Source organism: Vulpes lagopus, chromosome 6, assembly GCF_018345385.1.
Source record: "Vulpes lagopus strain Blue_001 chromosome 6, ASM1834538v1, whole genome shotgun sequence".
Classification (NCBI taxonomy): Eukaryota; Metazoa; Chordata; class Mammalia; order Carnivora; family Canidae; genus Vulpes; species Vulpes lagopus.
The window spans coordinates 11,031,994-11,053,535 of record NC_054829.1 but is presented as its reverse complement, the minus strand read 5'-3'; the positions used below and the strand labels follow the sequence as shown (position 1 = coordinate 11,053,535).

Here is a 21,542-nt window from a genome sequence, read left to right as displayed (position 1 = left end):
AAGTCAAAGGCTGTCTGAGCCTCAGTTTCCCCATCTGCAAAATATGGCTAATAATAGTACCTATACCAGCAGATACAAGTAGAGTCTCTGGCACATAGTAGGGACTGGATAAATTTTTATTATTCCTATTTAGAGTTTTCCTGTCAGAAAACAGTATTAATCATCAAACTAGAGATTATTTCCGACAATATTTCATAAGTATGCTGCAATCTTCTAAGCCCACTCCAATTCTTTTCCTTACATCTTAAATTAACAAGGACACATCAGTTACATTTATTTCAGCTTTCTTTATCAATAAAAAATAAATAAAATATAAATAAATAAAATAGATAAAAATTAAGGCCTTTTTGTTTTTGCCATTCAACCTGTTTCACTGCAGGGTCCCAAAAATTCCCAAGGGAGGAAACGAGTTTACGGGCTATTTTCCAAAGTGGTAACAATAAAAATGGGGGAAAAAACAGATCCCAACACAAGTAGGTGAACAGACAAGGATTCCCCAGAATAGTATGACATTAAAACATAATGCTTAAAAATACTTTTTAAACAAAGGACCCATTTATAGAATGAGTCCAATTAAATATGTGATGTGACAGTTATACATGTTCTTTGAAGTTAGGAAATTTCAAAGAATTGGTCTCACATCTACACACACTTTCATCTGGAAGTTAACTGAACCTACAAAGCCCACACTTTTCAACTCATTATGTAAAAAGTTTTCCAAACAGGCAAAGGAAAAGAGGAGATGTGAGAGTAATTGGTGACTATGTGAGAGACCCAGAAGCACACTAACACATTCAAACTTGTATTTTTAAGCGGCAAATAAATAGGCCTCAGAAAAATAAAGTCAAGGTATTCAAAATCCTTTAAACGCCTGTAAAGGAAATAATTTCTAAGTTATTTTCAGCAGCCTTATGAAGTTAACCTGTGGGCAATATAGCTCTAAAGTACAATTTTTCAATTCAAATAGAAAATCAATGTCCCTAGAGTCTTTAATCACAGAGGGGTGAGTCTTGTTTGTTTTTCATGGAACGCAGAGTTCTGGGTTGAAAGTCCAATTAAAATTCCTTGAGACCCGTTGCAATAATTCAGATACAGAACAACTACAATCCTAATAAACTGAAGCGCCTAAAGTGAAATTACAGACTAATGTAACAAGACAGGTTTTCCACTTCAAAAGTAACAATTTGGAAATAGTTTCACCTGATGTGGACATTTTACGTGAAACTCCGAAATACGTCACAGAGGGAGGCGGCAAACACTGAACCTTGAAAAATGTGCAACACTCATTTTCAAACTAGGTCTTTGAAACTCGAGGGCCGTTTCAAAATAATGGGAACCACAAGCACTATGGCAGATACCAAAGGTTCTAAACTTATCTGCCAACTTCTCCCCACCTGTTAACTGAACCAAATTGTGATCACACATTTAAGCGGTCCAAAAAAACAAAACAAAACAAAACAAAAAACCCGCGAATAAAATGGTTCCACCCTTGCAAGACGCCTACACAAACTATACACAGAATTCTGCATTACTGGGGGGAAAAAAAAAAAAAGACAACACCAGGTAACACAAATCTATCTTCTTCCTCGAGGCAAAGAAGCATTTCTTTGCCATCCATGAACCGGAGTCGCCAACCTGCTGCAACAGGATCCAAGAGATGTAGCAGAAAAATAGTTTAAAGGGGGGAGTGCGGGGGGTGGGGGGGTGGCGGCACAGCAAGCACAACGTTCTCCAAAGAGTGACACCTAAGAACTTTCTTCGCTCCCAGAAAGTTTCACGCCTGCTTCACAGATGAGTGAACTAAGGCAGAAGATCGGATTAATCAGTGCCTTTCTCAAGGTCACTCTGGTGCAACAGAACGGCACCGTCCAGGCCGCCGATCTAGGCCCCCGCCCTCGGCACACGCCCGGGGGGGCTCCGCTCCAACGAGCCGGGCTCCCCTCGTCGCCCAAACGCTACCGGGCGCGGGGAAGAAAACGAGACCCTCCGAGCGCTGGCGGTGGCGGTGGCGGTGGCGCTCGCGCTGCAGCGAGCTCCGGGAGGGCCCGGGCGCCGGCGGTCCGCCCTCCCCCGGGGCGGCGGCCGCCCCCTCCGACCTCGCAGGGAAGCCTCTGGCCCCCAACACCCAGCGATGTGGCCCGGGGCCGCCGGGGCCGGGGCCTCCCTTACCGTCGCTCTCGGCCCTGACAAGCAGGGACATGCCCTTCAGCCGCTCCACGTAGCCGGACGACACATGCCCGGTGCCCCGGTCGTCCCACTGCCGGTCCTCGTTGAGCGTGTAGACCTTCACCCGCCGCCGGGTGTCGGTCATCGTGCCGCCCGCGGGCCGGGGCACAGGCCCCGCTGCAGTCGCCCAGGAAGGGGGGCCGGCGCCGGCGGGAGGACCTGCAGGCGGGGCGCTCCCGGGCTCACTGCCGCCGCTGGCCGCCGCGGGGCCGCGGGGCCGCCCGCATGGCCCGCTCCCCGGCCCGAGCTCTGGGCCCCGGTCCTTCCTCGCCTCCGACTCCCACTTCTGGGCGCTATTGTCCGCGCGCGGGGAGCCCGGCCGCCCCGAGGGGCGCGCAGCGCTTCGCAGCCTCCCGGGCCGATGCGGTAGGACCTCGGGGCGCCGCTCACTGCCCCGCCGCCGCCTCCGCCATGATCTCCGCGAAGCCGCTTCCCGCGCCGCCGCCGCCTCCTCAGGCCGCCGCCGCCATGTTTTCCTTCCTTCTACCTGGCCCTGCCGCCGCAGCCAGCGGCTCCGCTCCGCTCCCCGGCTTCAAACGTCCCGAGCCGAGGGGCACCTCCTCCTGCTGCAACTGCTACCGCTGCGCCGGAGACTGCGAGAGCCCCCCCCGGCGCGCGAGCGCTCCTGCCTCCTGGAAGTCTCTTTCCCCTCGCCGCTGCCGCCGCCTCTTCCGTCTTCCTCACGGAGCCAAAGCCGCCGCCATCTTGGTTCGCCCCTCAATAGCGGCGCGCGGGGCCACCCAGGCAGCAGCTGCAGGGGCGGCCCGTTGGCCCCACCATTTAAAGAGACAGGAGCGAGGCCGGGAGCCTCGCTGCGGCGGAGGCCTCGGACGGAGGCGGGAGGCGGGCGCCGAGCTGCCGAGGTGGCGGGAGCGCAGGGAGCGGAGGAGGCGGAACGCTGGTCGCGCCGCTGACGGCCCGGGGCTCCCTCGCGCTCCCTGCACGCACTGTCGTGCGAGCGCGGGGCGGCGTGTGCGCCGTCGCGCCCTGTGTTCGTCATCAGCCCCGCTCGGGGACTCGGAAGGGGCGTGGAGCCCGCGTCCGGCCTCGGCGCGCCTGCCGGCCGCGCGCCCGGCGTCTCGGGGTGCGGGGGCCGCCGCGGCCTCTGCCTGCCGGGCTGCGAGCTGCGGGCGCCGGGCTCCCCCGCCTCCCCCTCCACCGGCGTCCTGTCCCGCGCGCCGCGAGCGCACCGTCGGGGAGGCGCCGGAGCCCAGGCGATGTCTGGCGTCTTCCTCAGGGAGAAACGGAAAGGCTTCCGGGGACGGCCCCAGGTTCGCGCGGCGAGGGCAGCCGCCCGCCCCGGGAGCCGCCGTGGGGCGCGTCTGCAGAGCGGACGGACGGCCGCAGGCCCGGTGGCGCGGCTACACCCTCCCCGCGGCGCCGCCGACCGCCTGCGCCCTCTCCAGCTCCTCCGCGTTGCCAGGAAAGCACGACCCGGAGGGGCGCACGAAGCCCGGTCGCCGTGCGATACTGTGCAGCCGCGCTGAGCAGTTCTCAACGGGAGCTGTGAGGGCCTGAAGATCCTCACAAAGGAATCGACCCCCCCCTCCAGATTCTCACCCTCGTGCAAGCAAGAGCCGCCGTTTGGGGGCTTTCCCTGTGTCCACTAGACATGACACGAGCCACGTGTAATTCAGAATTTTACAGTAGCCGCTCTCCGAAAAAGTACAGAGAAGCCGCTGCAATGTATCTTAATAATGTGTTTTATTGGATGCAGTATCTTCAAAGTTTTAATCCTCAGTATGACGTCAGTGATTTTTTTTCCATTCCTTTTTTTTTTTTTCCCCCGTATCTGAGTTCAAGATGCGATGTGTGTTTTCCCCCTCAGCGTAAATTTCTCCTTGGAAGCTAAATCTCCTTTGCAAATAACCTAATCTGTATTTAGAGTGTATTAAGCTTACAGTGGGAAAAGGATATTCGCATATTCAAGTTATTTTCTTCTAAAAGTATCCATTTTTAAAATGTAAAATTAAAGTTTAAAATAAAGTTCCTTATTCGCACTAGCCCCATTTCAAGGGCTCAGTAAGCCCCTGTCTAATGGCCACCATTATGGCAGGTCCAGGTGCTTGACATCACCAGGAATCTCACATCAAACCTGCAAATGCATCTATCAGGAAGAGGCCCTGACAGCATCACCAGTACTGAGAAACGGGTTGCCCAGGATATGGGATTTTTCTGTTTTAAATCAGAAGTTGGGGGATCCCTGGGTGGCGGAGCGGTTTAGCGCTTGCCTTTGGCCCAGGGCGCGATCCTGGAGACCCGGGATCGAATCCCACGTCGGGCTCCCGGTGCATGGAGCCTGCTTCTCCCTCTGCCTATGTCTCTGCCTCTCTCTCTCTCTCTGTGACTATCATAAATAAATAAAAAAATAAATAAATAAAAAATAAATCAGAAGTTGGGACCGTCCTCCCCCACTGACAAATACAAAGAGGTGCTTACAAAGAACAGTCGGAGACTTTCCTCTTTTGCCAACAAAAGGGAAAAATTATTAAAAAATAAAGCTGTTGTCTCTAAAAAATAAAACAGTAATGTCAAGCATCAGGGCATGACAGCAATTTTGTCCACTTTTGATCCAGTAAGACATCATTAAACTTATTGTTCCTACTTACTTGAACCCCAAACCAAACATGAAATAATATGTGGAAAAAAATCAACTGGACTCACTGCTATCACTCTTATCTCCCTTCTAAAACTCTCTATAAAGCTGGTGGTGCTTTTTTTCCCTACTCAAAGTAAGAGAAAGAACTTGAGCCACTGAAAGAAAAAAAGCCACTCTCCCTTCTGAGGCCACCAGTGAAAATCAGATCTTGCCGTGATGGCAGGTAGGAGGGGACCTGGGGAGTGGAGCACTATGAAACTTGGTGTCTACTCAGGAGGCAGGTGCTGCTCTGATGTATAGTGTGCTCCTTGAGTGGATTCTTTCAGAGCCAAACCAACTTCCCAGGTAAGAACAACCACACACTTGAAAAAAGAGATCTAGAATGAACTAAATCACAGTTCCTGGAAAAAGGCCTGTCACTCACCTTTGCACTTCTGTCTTGAAAAAGAAGATCCACGGGATGCCTGCGTGGCTCAGTTGTTGTGTGTTGTCTGCCTTTGGCTCAGGATGTGATCCCGGGCACCGGAATCAAGTCCCACATTGGACTCTGCTGGAAACCTGCTTCTCCCTCTGCCTGTGTCTCTGTGTCTCTCATGAATAAGTAAATAAAATCTTGGAAGGAAGGGAGGGAGGGAGGGAGGGAGGGAAGGAAGGAGGAAGGAAGGAAGGAAGGAAGGAAGGAAGGAAGGAAGGAAGGAAGGAAGGAAGGAAGGAAGGAAGGAAGGAAGGAAAAAAAAAAAGAAGACTCAGCTCATGAGACTACTTTCCATCCAGGGGAGGGAAATCAGGTTGGGCCAGTATATGGTTTCCTTGTTCTCTGCCACAGCTGACAAATAAGTCTTCTCTCACCCTTTTTTGAGATGGGTGTCAAAGAGTGCTTAGTTGGTTGACATGCACACGTGATTAATGAAGATTTGAAATGAGGTATCTGCAAGACAAGCTAGTCCACATTTTCTAAGACTTCAGATAAAAATTTGAGTCATTTTCACTTTTGCCCCCACCTTTGTACTTGGCCCCTCCCCAAGGCCTACTAACTTTCTTCTCTTTCCTATCCCCTGATTTGATTCTGCTATTTTATTTCTTTGGTCATCATCTTAGGATTTGTTGTACCTGAAGTTCTCCGACTCAGTTACAGAAGGTGACTCCAGAAACTGTTGGTACTCTGAAATGGGAGGGCTCAGAGCCCTGCAAAGAACACTCCCAGGCACTGGCAGAAAATAGCATTAACATCAGCATTTATGTTAGTTTGCAGGGCCGTGAGGAACCCAGAGAGTCCCCTGCCTGTCTCCCAAGACCCCCCATGCAGGAATTCCCATGCACCCAGAAGTAAAACCAAGTGTTCCTATAGGCCAGCCAAAGGAAGTCATTATAGCAATAAAGAGAAAGGGGAGATGGGTATTGGAATTATCCATGGGGAATTTCAACCTACACATGCTTTCTCAATTTCGTACACTTCCCTCAGGGATGGGTACTTAAAATACACAGCCCCCATCAGCTTCTCCTTAGGTGTCCAAGTAGCTCTAGTTCTGCATATTATTCAAGGGATGGCAAATGTGGCAGTCATGAGAACATGCCTCACTGACTCTTTTTTTTAAAGATGTTATTTGTTTATTAGAGAGGGCATGGGTGGGGGGAGCAGAAGGAGAAGCAGACTCCCCACTGATGTAGGGCTCCATATAGGGCTCCATCCCAAGACCCTGAGATCATGGTCTGAGCTGAAGTCAGACCCTTAACTGACTGAGCCACCAAGGCACCCCCCTTTACAGACCTCATTTTCCAAGGAGCATCATTCACCCGAGCCCCAAGCTGCTACACTCTGAAATGCATCACTGCTTTTGTAAAGGAAACCTGTCTGTCATAGGCTGCCCCCCTCCAAGGACAATGCAGCAGAATCCTAAGGCAGATAGTCCTGGGAAGCATCTCTTCTGTAGGCTGACTTTGGCTCAACGACCCCTTTACCAGCTTTGTCAAACCTTCCTTAGAGTGCACTACATTCTAGGATGCTTTCACCCAACCCTCTTTTCCTCTTTCTTCACTCAGAGTTGGACTCATGCCTCTCCCAATCATTCTGGCTATTTCCTTTTATATAAGGGTTTCCTCCAGTAAATTCCTTATATGCTTAATCTCATCTCGGTGTGTGCTCTTTGGAGAGCTCAGACTAGTGCTAAATTCAGCTCTAAGGTCCAGTAAATCTTCAAATGTAAAAAGAGCTAAATCTTGATTTATCCATAATATAAGATTTTAACTAAAAATGAGGAAACTAAAATTTACTTACAGCTACACCTATGTTGAGGCCTGCTGAATTATATACTGAGAGCTAATATGTATGTTCTTAATGAATTTGATTTTTATGTTTCCTAAAGTTCTACAGAATAAGAACAATTTTTCTCATGCAACTATCACTTTGTTCTTTCTCAGATTTTTCCTAATAATTCTGATTTCTTTCAAATATGAAAGGTTTGCAATACAAAAAGATATTCTTTTTTCAAATTTATATCTTTCTGAGTTTTGAGAAGGACTTCAGAATGAAAAGAACATGTATATCCTCCCTGCTCTCATCTGAGTAGACCAGATTCCTTTTTTTTTTTTTTTTCAGATTCCTTTTAAATGATGTCAAATCTGGATTTTTTTTTTAATGTCTGACACTTTACTCATCCCCAAAGAGACTGAGTAATATCTTTGGTGACCAGATCACAAGGGTTTCCTATTTGTAGGGAGTGCTTTGTGGTAGATAATTTTTTCAGATAATTTTTGGCAGAGAATAAATAAGTATAATCTGAATGTAAAAATGCATCCACACATTCATTATTCCAAAACAAAACAAAATTTGTTTTTCCACAATTTGATAACCAGAAAGCATATGTGGCCAAGGATGATGATATCAACATGAAAGCATGAAATTTATTTAGCTATACCTAAATCAGAAATGAAATGTTTGTGACTTTGTTTTTGTCATTCCAAATATTCTAACTTTGTATTTGAGAATTAGATGGTTATACTTAAGTGATGCAAAAATTCTGTCCCTTACCCCTCAGCCACAGCAATTAGGTCAGTTAGTACTTGACATAAGCCAGGACAATCAAAATGTTGCCTGGATTTTTCAGGCTATCACTGGGTGAAAACGTTCTTACCTCCTGACCATGACAGCTGGAAGGGTGTGGTATAGGACTGCCCACCCTTGGTGCTCCCTGCTGCCCTACCCCACCCCCAATGTGGGCAACTATGTCTGCATCAGGGAAAATAGCAGAACATTCTCTTGGGAGTCCAGTTATCTCCCAAACCAGACCAGTGCAGTTGGGGTTCTGAGGTCTGGTAAGAAGGGAAAGGAACATGGGGCACCTAGATGGCTCAGTCAGTTAAACCTCCAATTCTTTTAGCTCAGGTCATGATCTCAGGCTGGTGAGTTGGGCTGTCTGCTTAGCAGGGAGCCTGCTGGAGATTCTCTCTCTCCCTCTCCCTCTGACCACTGCCCATTCTCTCTCTCTCTCTAAAAAAAAAAATTAAAGCGAGATGAAGTTGTCCCTTCATCTATACCCTACCTTGGCCTCTGAAACTTAATCTTGTATTACTCGTCATGAATGCAAGCTCTTTCCTTAGAGTTCCATGAGTAAACATCTTCTAACATGGTTTAAAAACTTACTCTCAAGGTCTTTGACATTTTTCCCCACCAAAAATAGAATCTCTGCCTCTTTCTTTTAAATCTGAGCTGGTCTTGATAACATGTTTGTAATCAGTAAAATGAAGAAAAAGTGACACTGGAAGCTAGACAACATCTGCCTGTGTTGTTTGGTTTTGGTTAAGATTTATTTACTCATTGGAGAGAGAGAGAGAGATTGAGCAAGAGCATGAGCAGGAGAGGCAGAGGCAGAGGGAATCTCAGCCGACTCTGCTTTAAGCGCAGATTCTGACGTGGGGTTGGATCATTACCAGAGCTGAAGCCAAGAATCAGATGCGTGACCAACTGTTCCACTCAGGCACCCCAGCCTGGTTTTCTTAGAAGGCTTCCTGAGCCGCCAGGTAAGAAACTCAACACCTCTAACACCCTTATTAGGCCACATGTAGCTGTTCCTATAGACAGTTGATATTGAAAAGGCTCCCAGCCTGTGAATGTTTCATTGTAGACAAGGGGAGCTTTTGGAGGACAGCAGCACAACCCTCCAACTGCAACTGTGTGACAACGTTCAAATGGGAACTGCCCAGCCAAGCCATTCCCCAATTCCTGATCTTATAAAACTGAGAGCAAAGTAAAATGGCTACTTTAAAACCGCTCAACAGGGGATCCCTGGGTGGCGCAGCGGTTTGGCGCCTGCCTTTGGCCCAGGGCTTGATCCTGGAGTCCCAGAATCAAGTCCCATGTCAGGCTCCCTCCATGGAGCCTGCTTCTCCCTCTGCCTGTGTCTCTGCCTTGTCTCTGCCACTCTCTCTCTGTATAACTATCATAAATAAATAATAAAAAAAAAAATAAAACCACTCAACTTTGAGGTCATTTGTCACATAGTAACAGTAACTAGAACATAGGTTTGCTTGGGTCATTTGTTCTAACCTCAAAGAGATGTAGTCATTTTCCCAGGGTGGAATAGATGGTGATGTAAATAGTTTTGTATTTTTAAACAAGTCTCCTCTGATAGGTTCCTTATCTCTCATAGAAAGAACTCTTAGGATTCCTGGGTGGCTCAGTGGCTTAGTGCCTGCCTTTGGCCCAGGGCGTGATCCTGGAGTCCCAGAATCAAGTCCCATGTCAGGCTCCCTCCATGGAGCCTGCTTCTCCCTCTGCCTGTGTCTCTGCCTCTCTCTCTGTGTGTCTCTCATGAATAAATAAAATCTTTAAAAAAAGAAAGAAGGAAGAAAGACAGAAGAAGAAAGAAAGAAAGAAAAAGAAAAAAAGAAAGAAAAAAGAAAGAGAAAGAAAAAAAGAAAGAAAGAGAAAGAAAGAAAAAGAAAGAAAGAAAGAAAGAGAAAGAAAGAAAGAAAGAAAGAAAGAAAGAAAGAAAGAAAGAAAGAAAGAAAGAAAGAACGAACTCTTAATTAGATACAATGACTAGATAAAGTGGAATGTTGGGCACACTTGTGATCTCTAATAGCTGACTCTGGTTCTAAAATTTAATTTGGGAAATAGAGAACAGATCTTCTTAAATCAACCTTACAGGAACTGTATGGATATTTTGTAATACTGAAATTCTGTAACTTTGGGTTTTGTTGTTGTTCCTTTCTTTTTTTTTTTTTTTCTTTTTTTACGTGTAGGTGGCCTTGCAATTTTTATTTCATTAAACTTAATGTTTACTTACATTATTATTTCTATCTGAAGTTGGATCAAAGTAGAAAACAATGAAAGGGGGAGAGGATGATAAAAAGTGGAGGTAGGACCTTCTCTCTATGGGTGATGCTGGAAACACTGTATTTTCTCCAAGAGGCAGTGAAAGGTCAGCATTAACTTTCTCAGATTCTGTGCAGGACTTTTTGAAACCAGGATGGTGGGCTTGCAAGATGGGTGTGGGAAAGGAGAGAGAATGGAAGCATGGTTGAAGCTCAGGCGTATCCCAGAAAGCAGAGCCTGAGACGAAGACCTGGTAAGGAGTATCTTGGCTGGGGAGTGGGAGCTCCTGGAGAAAAGCAAGGAAGAGGGGGTAGGAGGCAGAGAAGGAGGAGCAACCAATACAAAGAGAGAAGTGTTCCTCACCCCCAATGCCACTGCTGGATGTAAACTAGTCTCTGTTCCACAAGACCATTAACCTGGGAGGGGAAAGAGAAAGCATTTATCCCTAGCTCCCATGTCCCGCAGTCAAAAGTTTGCCCCTTACAGCATTACTTCCCCTGCACGTCTGGGCTGGGTGTGATGGGATGTGGGGCAGTTTCTCAGGACCCCCCAGCTGCTGCACCAGAGAAGCCCTGGGGAGGGAAGGGAGAAGCACCTGATACATAGCTGTGGTGAGGCCATTGGGTTGCACCCATGGGAATCCAGTCCAAAAATCTTGCTTTCACCTTTATTGACCGTGTAAGTACTTAATATTCACTTTTTAAATATCAAAAGTTATTTTTAAAATACATTTTTATATATACACAGCTATGGGGAAACCTATAACTAACTATACATAATGGTAAGGATATCTATTTGTCTAAAACCCATTGGGTAGATTGAAGCTTTTCTGCTGAAAAATAACTCCCCCACCACCACCTCCGAAAATCAGAAAAAAACTTTTTATATTCTAAGAAATGGCTATTGTAAATGGGTTGGAAAGATGTTTTGGTCAGTGAGAATACTTACTTAGGCATATATTTAACCATCTGTATTATACCAACCAGATTCTGATTACGGGTGTAATTATCTAATTCCTTTTTGAGCTATGAAGAATTTTAAATCCACAGAGAGCAAAGCTCTCTATCCACAGCTTTATTCACAAAATAAATAATGGAATTTTGTATAACACATTTAATATTATTTAAATTGAGATCTGGGGTGCTGGTATTCACACAGATGAACTCTTGCCAGAAAATTTCATGATAAGAATGGGGATTTGGCAAGATAAGACTTTTGGTTTATAGCCACTCTAGGCCTTAGCTTGGCTTGCAATGTGCTAGGTATTCTTCATCTGACTGCTTCCTCTGGATCTGTGGCCTGGGAACTGATCCCCAGAGAGTATTTCACCCAGGCTCTCTTGCCCCATGGCTTCTTTTATCTAGTTGGGCTCAGTCAATAGGAAGAATACGAAGAACCGCATGAGATTGTTGGGGGTTGCGGAGAGATACGAGGAAAAAGTGATTGTGATATTTTTTCTTTTGTCCTCTTTTTTTCTCCTCGGTTCTGTCAGGAACAAGTAGTTTGATATGGCTGGAGTGCAGGGGTCTTTAGTGGAGCGAGATGGTGCTGGAATTTGGTGAGGATCAAATCCTGAAGGCTTCTCTTTGTTTTGGACTTTATTTTAGAGGGCACAGGGATTCGAAGATCACATCGAAGTTGTGATGACTGGATTTGTGTTTTTTCAAGATCACTCTGGAAGCAATGTGGAGGAACGATTAGAGAGAGGTGATATCAAAGTAGGAGGGTCCCTTTATAACTTAACAGTCCCAAATTAGGCAAGAAATGACAAATTACTGAATTAAAGCAGTTCCAGTGAGTAGAGAGGGGAAGGAATGGATTTCAAGTAATCTTACCCTTCCCATAGGGAAAGTATCAGTGGGATGCTGGAAGTCTCATTCTTACCCAGCAGTAATGAAGACCATCCCAGCTTGGAACTTAGAGGAGGTCAAGTAGGATCCTGTATTTTCATTCCCACCTGGCAGTAATGAGACAGCACTCCCTTCCCCTGGTAAAGTGGGGTCTGAAAAACCAGATAAAAAGAGGGTTTGGGCCCTTGGGTGGTTCAGTGGTTGAGCATCTACCTTCAGCTCAGGGCATGATCCTGGGTCCTGGGATTGAGTCCTGCATTGGGCTCCCCAGAGGAAGCCTGCTTCTACCTCTGCCTGTGTCTCTGCCTCTTTATCTGTGTCTCTCATGAATAAATAAATAAATCTTAAATTAAAAAAAAGAGAGTCCAAGTAAGAGCCAGAGTTTCATGACATATTATGTAAAGTATCCTGATTTAGTTACAAAATATTGTCATATCAAGAACCAGGCAGAGCTCAAATTGAAGGAAAAAAATACATCTAATAGATGCCAACATTGAGATGACGGAGGTATTAGAATTATCTGACAGGGCACCTGGGTGGCTCAGTCAGTTAAGTGTCTGCCTCTAGCTCAAGTGATACCAGCTGTCCTGAGATTTAGTCCCACATCAGGGCTCCTTGCTTAGGGGGAAGTCTGCTCCTCCCTTTCCCTCTACTCCCTCCCACCCCCATGCGCTCACTGGAGCTCTCTCGCTTTCTCTTTCAAATAAAATCTTTTAAAAAGAGTTATCTGACAAAGATTATAAAGCAGTCATCATAAAAATGTTTCAACTAACAATGATGAATACACTTGAAACAAGTGAAAAAATAGAAAGTCTCAACAAAGAAGTAAAATACATAATGGAGATGAACCAATTAGAAATTTTTAGAAATAAAAAATATAGTGAAAAACTAAACTCAATGGATGAGCTCAGTATAAGCATCTAGGAAACAGTGACCTTGGAGACAGAACAATAGAAATGACTCAATCTGAACAACAAAGAAAAATAGGCTGGGGGCAGGGAATGAGCAGAGTCTCAGAGACCTGTGACCATCACAGTGATCTAACATTCATGTTATTGGAGACCTAAAAGGAGAGTCAAAAGAGAGGGAGTATTCAAGGAAACAGTGACCAAAAATTCCCCCCAGTATGGTAAAATACGTAAACCTGCAGATTCAGGAAGCTGAGGCTACTCCACACAGGGTAAACCTAAAGAAATCACACCATTTACATGAGAGCCAAGCTTCTGAAAACTACAAAGTTTTGAAAGCAGGGAGAGAGAAAGAACACCTAAAACGACAGGGGGAAAACAATTTGAAGGTCAGCAAATACATACAGAACAGCCACTAAAAAGCTTTACAAAGAGGCACACTCAAAACACTATGGATCAATCAGAATAGAATTCTAAAAACTACTCAAGAAACCCCACAGAATAGCAGAAAAAGAAAGAAAACAGAACGGAGCACCAAAAAATGATATAGCAGACTCAAGCCCCAGCACATCAATAATTATAAAATATAAACGGTCTAAATACACCAATTAAAAGACAGAGATTGGCAGAGTGGGTTAAAAATAGCCATACCATATGCATTTACAAGAATCTCCCTTTAAATATATCAGTGTAGGCAGCTCAAGAGACTGGGAGAGAAAAAAACATTTGTTGTGCAAATGAACAAAAGAAAGCCACCATGGCCACCAGATCGGGGAAAGGGAGACTCAGAACAAAGACAATTTCCTGAGACAGTGACTTGATATAATAAGGTCAATCCATCAAGAAGACAGAAATCCTAAATGTGTATGCTCCAAACAACAAAGCTTCGAATGTGTGGCTAGAACCTGAAAGAAATAAACACCACTGCGATTACAGCTGGAAACTTCAACACCCCTCTCAAAATTGATAGAACAACTGGACAGGAAATCAGCAAGGCTGTAGAAGAGCTCAACGACACCATCAACCCACAGGATCTAATTGACATGTATAGAATTTCATCCAACAAAGTGAAGTGCCCACCAAATGTATCTACGTAGACCATATCCTGGGCCCTGAAACAAACGTCAGTAAATGTAAAAGAATAGAAATCATACAGTGTGTATTCTGCAATCATAATGGACTCAAGCTAGAAATCGATAGTGAAAATAGAACAGGTATGTCTTCAGCAAATGGAGACAAACACATTTATAAATAACCCAGGTATTAAAGAATAAGTCTCAAGGGAAATTTAAGAAATTGAACAGAGAGACAATAAAATACCTTATTTAATAACAATAAAAATGAGCTGAATGAAATTTTTTTATTTTTTTAATAATAAATTTATTTTTTATTGGTGTTCAATTTGCCAACATACAAAATAACACCCAGTGCTCATCCCGTCAAGTGCCCCCCTCAGTGCCCGTCACCCATTCACCCCCACCCTCCACCCTCTTCCCCTTCCACCACCCCTAGTTCGTTTCCCAGAGTTAGGAGCCTTTATGTTCTGTCTCCCTGATATTTCTTACCCATTTCTTCTCCCTTCCCTTCTATTCCCTTTCACTATTATTTACATTCCCCAAGAGCTGAATGAAAATTAAAATACAAATTTTCATAGCATGTTACAATGTATAGGACATGGCTAAGGCAGAGTGGAGGAGAAATTTATAGTTATGCATATCTTAGAAAAGAAGAAGTTTCTCAGATCAATCATCTAACCTCTCACCTCAATACCTAGCAAAAGAAGAACAAAATAAATCCACAGTTTGTGGGAAAGAGGAAGGAATAGAGATTAGAGCCGAAATCAATAAAATCGAAAACAAAAATAATAGAGAAAAATCAATGAAAAAGGGGGCTGAATCTTTGAAAAGATCAGTTTAGTTGACAAACCTCTGAAAAGACTGACAAAGGAGGAAAAAAAAGACACAAATGATCAATATCAGAAATGAAATGGGATATCATTATAGACCCTGTGGGCATCCAAAGGGTAGTAGGGAATACTGTGAACAGCTCTATATATATATAAATATGACAATTTAGATGAAGTAGACCAATTCCTTGAAAAACACTACTGCAACTTACCCAGTATGAAATAGATCATTTGAATAGCTCTGTGATAGTTAACCCTATGTATGTGTAATTAAAAATCTCCCCCAAAAGAAATCTTCAGGCCCAGATGGTTTCACTGGAAACTTCCTGTCAAGATCCTTAACTTAATCACATCTTTTGTCATAAGATTATTCTTTTGTCGACTAAAGGGATATTCGTGGGTTCTGGGGATTAGGATGTGATCATTTCTTTTTTGGGAGCCACCATTCAGCCTTCTACATATAGCCACAGTAAGCAAGATTGTGTGGTGAAGGGATAGACAAAGAGATTAATTGAAATATAGATGCAGAAAATAGGCCCACACAAACATGTCCAACATATTGATATATTTTTTAAGTGGAAAAATAATTCAATGGAGGCGAGATACCCTTTTCAACAAATGATGCTGGAGCATTAGGACATGGAGACTGCTTCTCCCTCTGCCTGTGTCTCTGCCTCTCTCTCTCTCTCTCTCTGTCTCTCATGAATAAATAAATAAAATCTTAAAAAAAGGATATCCTAGGCAAGAAGATGAAGAAGAAGAAAAGGAGAAGGAAGTCAAAAAGAAAGAAAAAGAGAACTTTGATCTAATTTTGACATCTTACAAAAAATTAACTAAAAATGGATCTTGTCCTTAAATGTAAAATGTAAAGCAATAAAACTTTTAGCAAAAAAACATATGAAAAATTCCTTGGGAACTAGGAGAAAGAAAAAAATTCTTGGACTCAACACCAAAAACACAATCTGTAAGAAGGAAAAAAAATCAATAAATAGGACTTCATCAAAATTAGAAACTTCCTCTGTGACAGATCCTGGATAAAAAGATAAGGTACAGACTGGGAGAATTTATTTGCAAATCACAATATTGGACAAAAGATTTTTTTCTAAAGTATATAAAGAACACTCAAAACAGTGACACACACACACACACACACACACACACACAAACACTGCACAGTCCAACACAGTATAATTTTAAAAATGACCAAAGATATGAGCAGACATTTCACCAAAGAGGATGTACAGATGGGAAATACATAGATGTTCGCCATCATTAGCCATTAGGAAAATGCACATCAAATCTACAATGTGCTGTCTCTATATACTTAATGGCTAAGATGAAAAAGTAGTGACAACACCAAACATTGGTAAGGAGGCAGAGAGATGGGACCACTCATATTACTGCTGGAAAGCATTTTGTTATTTTCTTAAAAAAATAAAAACTAATTCTGAGCCAGCAATTGCACTCCTGGTTGTTTACTGTAGAGAACTGAAAGCTTATATTCACAAGTCTTTATAGCAATTTCTTCGTAATAACCCCAAACTATAAACAACCCTGATATTCTTGTATGGGTCAATGGTTAACCAAACTATGTCCATCCCTACCTTGGAACAGCATTTGCCAATAGAAAGCAGGGCAATGACCTGTATGAATAGCCAGAGAGCTATGCTGGATGAAAAAAGCCAATCCCAAAGCTTGCATACTCTAGGATCTCATTTATGGAACATTCTTGAAATGATACAGTGGTTGAAATGGAGAACAGAACAGGGATTGCCAGGGGCTAAAGAAGTGGGTGCAAGGAGCTGTAGGGAAGTGGGTGTGGTTATAAAGGAGCAAGAGCAGGGATCTCTGTGGTGATGGAAATGTGTATCTTGACTGCATCTGTGTTAGTATCCTGATTGCAATATTGTACTATATATAACTTGCAAGTCATTTCCTTGGAGGAAAGTGGGTTTGGGGTTACACAGGATCCTTCTCTATTATTTCTTACAGTGGCTTGTAGATTAAGTCTCTCAAAATAAAAATTTTAATAAAAATGCTAGTAAGAGGCAAACAACCCATGTAACCACCATATACAGTTGGCTACAGTTGGTTGACATGCTATTTTCGATCACCTGTTGTGACATTCTTGATCATCATTCCTCAAGCATTACCCTCTGCCCTCTTACTGTCCCCTTGGGGAACTCCATCTGACTCTCTCTTACCATCACTTCTAGATCTACCATATTTTCTGTATTTTCCATCATGTTGTGTCTCTAAACTAGTCTGACATTCTTTGCTTTTTAACCGGACTGCTTAGTTATAACAATCTGTGATCCAGTTAATGAACTCTCCCTTTTCCTAGGGTTATCTCCAAACTTGCTCCTTACTTAGACTTAGCTTGCACAGGGTTTCATAGCCTGTGCCTGATAACTTCAATACCTGAAAGGCTTTGTAGTTGCTTCATTTGTCTTTCTTCTTTCTCTTGCTCAGAGAGTCTGATTTGGGGCCGGGGTGGTTCTTGATATTCTTTTTTTTTTTTTTTTTAAGATTTTATTTATTCATTCATTCAGAGAGAGCAAAGAGAGAGAGACACAGGCGGAGGGAGAAGCAGGCTCCATGCAGGAAGCCTGATGTGGGGACTCGATCCCGGGTCTCCAGGATCACACCCTGGGCTGAAGGCGGCGCTAAACCGCTGTGCCACCGGGGCTGCACGGTTTCTGATATTCTTTGGCTACAGTTTGTGCACTGTATTTGAAAATCATTTGAAAAAAAAAAAAGAAAATTATTTGTAGAGGCGCCTGGGTGGCTCAGCTGGTGGAGCATCCAACTCTTGGTTTCAGCTCAGGTCAGGATCTCAGGGTTGTAAGAGCCCATGTTGTGCTCTGTGCTTAGCATGGAGTCTGTTTCAGATTCTCTCTCCCTCTCTCTGAAATAAATAAATAAAATCTTCAAAAAATTATTTGTAGATATAACTTGAGGCCAAGGGATGCCTGGGTGGCTCAGTGATTGAGCATCTGCCTTCATCTCAGGGTGTGATCCCAGAATCCTGGGATCGAGTCCTATATCCGACTCCCCACAGGGAGGCTGCTTCTTCCTCTGCCTATGTCTCTGCCCCTCTCTCTGTGTCTCTCATGAATTTTTTTTAATCTTTTAAAAAAATAATTTGAGGCCAAGAATGGAGGTACTTTAAGAAGACCTGCATTTGCCTCTGTCAGGTTCCTCAGTTCCTACCAATTAAGAAGGACCTTAAAGGAAGTTTAGGGCTTTAGAAACACTTTGTCAAACAGAGTGACTTGAAAACTGGCTACAATCCTGTGAGGGATGTTCCACTTACAGTCCATCCTGTCCAGTGCGACTTCCTCCTAATGTCCTGGGCTTTGATTCTGTCCTTCTTTTCCGAGGAATTGGTTTCTCTTCCCTTTGGCTTTATAATTTCTTACTCTATTATCATTGGTTATGCTATTAAGATTTTTTTCTTAAAGATTTTTATTTATTTGTTCATTAGAGACACAGAGAGAGAGGCAGAGACACAGGCAGAGGGAGAAGCAGGCTCCCTGCAGGAGCCTGATGTGGGACTCAATCCCAGGACTCTGGAATCATGCCCTGAGCCAAAGGCAGATGCTCAACCACTGAGCCACCCAGGTGCCCCTGCCATTAAGATTTTTAAAAAATGTTTACTCACCAATTTTTAGTTGTTTTCACCATATAAATTAGCTTTCTGTGATAGGATAGCATATGGTATCTTTTTTTTTTAATTAATAGATACAACATTCTTAGTAGCTATCAAGTTCTACATAGTGAAACAATGTGATCTGAAGAAACAATGCACAATTGAAACCTCACTTGGTAAGATCTGGAAATATTACAATTTGTCGTCACGGATTAAATCATCTTTGAATCAGAACATAATAGTCCTTTCTTAAGTACTATTTTAAAGCTTCTGTTATTAAGACAAATAAAGATAAGCAACAATGGGAGAGCAGACAATTTTAAAGCAGCGGATGTCCTACAAACGCGTCTGAAAGTGCTCTGAGATAATGCATGAATTTCCTGGAGCTGCCACAACAAATCACTGCAAACTGGCTTAAAACAAATCCATCTCTTACAGGTCTGGAGGCCAGAAGTCCAAAATCAAGGTGTCAGCGGAGTGGTGCTCCTTCTAGAGGCGCTAGGACAGGGAACCTGTTTCTTGCCCCTTCTAGCTTCTAGTGACCGGACCGCTCTGCTCCCATCTCCGAGCCGGGTACACGCTGCTTACTCCCCTTCTATGTGGATCAAATCTCCCTTTGTTTCCTCTTACGAAGACACTTGTGATGGCACTTAAGTCTCATTCAGGTAATCCAGGGTAATCTCCCATCTCAAAATACTTAACTTCATTACATCTATAAGGTAACGGTCACAGGTTCCAGGGATTAGGACACGGATATATATTTTTAAGGAACACCGTGGAGCCCACTATAGGTGATATGATACGAAATAAAATTAGGTATCATCTGTCTTGTAATAACATCTTCTTAGGATGAATAATAGTCATTTAAAAATTCATTTGAATATTGTTTTATCATTATTTCTGCCTGGCTAAATTGCAAGTGTTAGAAAGTCTCTCTCTCTGGGATGCCTGGGTAGCTCAATAGTTGAGCATTTGCCTTGAGCTCAGGGTGTGACCCCGGTGACCTGGGATCGAGTTCCGCATTGGGCTCCCTGGAGGGAGCCTGCTTCTCCCTCTGCCTGTGTCTCTGCCGCTCTGTGTATCTCTCATGAATTACGAAATAAAATCTTAAAAAAAAAAAAAAGTCTCGGGGCAGCCTGGGTGGCTCAGTGGTTTAGCGCCTGCCTTCGGCCCAGGGCGTGATCCTGGAGACCCGAGATCGAGTCCCACATCAGGCTCCCTGCATGGAGCCTGCTTCTCCCTCTGCCTGTGTCTCTGCCTCTGCCTCTCTCTCTCTCTCTGTGCGTCTCTCAGGAATAAACAAATAAAATCTTTAAAAATTTTTTTAAAAGTCTCTATACATACTATATATGTGTATATATTTATATACACACACACATGCATAGACTCTATAATAATAATATAAATAATATATAAAATAGTCATAAAGGATTTTAAGCATCTCAGAGAAAAGGAACTAGATTAGAATGGCTTACTATTTACATTGCCAATACACATTGTTTACTTAAATCTAATTTACTTCTTTTTTTTAAATATTTTTATTTATTTATTCGACAGAGTGCACAAGCTGAGGGAGAGGCAGAGAGAGAATGGGAGAAATAAGTTCCCTTCTGAGCAGGGAGCCTGATGCGGAACTCGATCCCAGGACCCCAGGAAAATGACCTGAGCCGAAGGCAGATGCTTAACGATCTAAGCCAACTAGGTGCCCTAATTTACTTAAATTCTTACTGACAGTGTTTTCATCATATTGAAACAATTACACTCTTGGTGTATGCCCCTCTCCCAATCATTTAAAAGAGCAGACTATCTGAAAATGAAATGTAAAGTTTTAACATTAACTACAGATACTTTTTAAGTTTCAGGCAATTGATGCAAAGCATTCAGGTGATACCCTTCTGTAACTAAGGCAAGTGATGTTGAGCCCTGGGAAAAAGTCATACTTGAACTACATTCAATGCCAACTAAAGAGGACAAAGTTCAGTATACAAATTTTTACTATAAGGATATCTTTCGGACTATTTATAATGAAAAAGGTGAAGTCAAAAAAAAAAAAAGAAAAAGGTGAAGTCATTATTATTTTTTTTTTTAGGAAAAAGGATGTTAAATGCTAAACATCAACAGGCTGTAAGATCAAATAGAATATTGATCAACTGGAATTTGAATGCTAGCATTAACTGCTAAGATTGCATAGAATCCTGTCTCTATAAACACAATATTTTATAAATATGGTTTGTTAAAATAGCGACATGTCTTTGAGCAGTCTAAATTATACAGCTACATTAGGCAAAGACCAATTCGCTGACCTACCTAAATGAGAAACCCAATAAACATATACAGGAGAAATGTGTTTGAAAGTTGTCATTCTGGGGATCCCTGGGTGGCCCAGCGGTTTGGCGCCTGCCTTTGGCCCAGGGCGCGATCCTGGAGTCCTGGGATCGAATCCCACGTTGGGCTCTCGGTGCATGGAGCCTGCTTCTCCCTCTGCCTGTCTCTCTGCCTCTCTCTCTCTCTCTCTGTGTGTGTGTGACTATCATAAATAAATAAAAAATTTAAAAAAAAAGAAAGTTGTCATTCTATTAGTAGCATGTCTGTGAATGACAGGAATTTATGTTCAGCAACTGTTTGCATATTTGAAAAGGCTCATATTCGGTTTAATTTAAACAATTTTTAAATATTAAACTTTATTTTTTTTTACAGATCTAATTTATTTATTTTGGGACAGAGAGAATGCATGAGGTAGGGGGAAGGGCAGAAGGGGGAAGAGAAACTCAAGCAGACTCCCCACTGAGCAAGGAGCCTGACTCGAGACCCAATTTCATGACCCTAAGATCATGGACTCAGCTAAAACCAAGAGTTGGACGCTTCACCGACTGAGCCACCCAGGTGCCCCTAAATATTAATTTTAAATGGAATTTTTTAAAAAATCGGAGTCAACACACAACTTACATTAGTTTCAGGTGAACAACATGGGGATTGGTCAAGTGCATATATTATGCTCTGCTCAACACAAGTGTAGCCACAATCTGTCACCAAGCAGCACTGTTACAATATCATTGACTATATATTCCCTGACCTGTGTCTTTTATT

At 43.4% G+C, this 21,542-nt stretch overlaps 1 protein-coding gene across 2 annotated transcripts in view; it reads right to left on the bottom strand.

Annotated features, from left to right (window-relative positions):
- Positions 1 to 3,146, bottom strand: part of PPP4R3A (protein phosphatase 4 regulatory subunit 3A) — a 40,421-nt gene extending 37,275 nt beyond the window's left edge. Inside the window, exon 1 of one of the 2 annotated variants that reach the window (XM_041758629.1) lies at positions 2,170 to 3,146. In XM_041758629.1, coding sequence (XP_041614563.1) covers positions 2,170 to 2,311 — 142 coding nt within the window. In that variant the 5' untranslated portion in view covers positions 2,312 to 3,146. The remainder of the gene's footprint in view (positions 1 to 2,169) is intronic. The other variant, XM_041758630.1, reaches the window with a different exon arrangement.
- Positions 3,147 to 21,542: the final 18,396 nt, after the last annotated feature.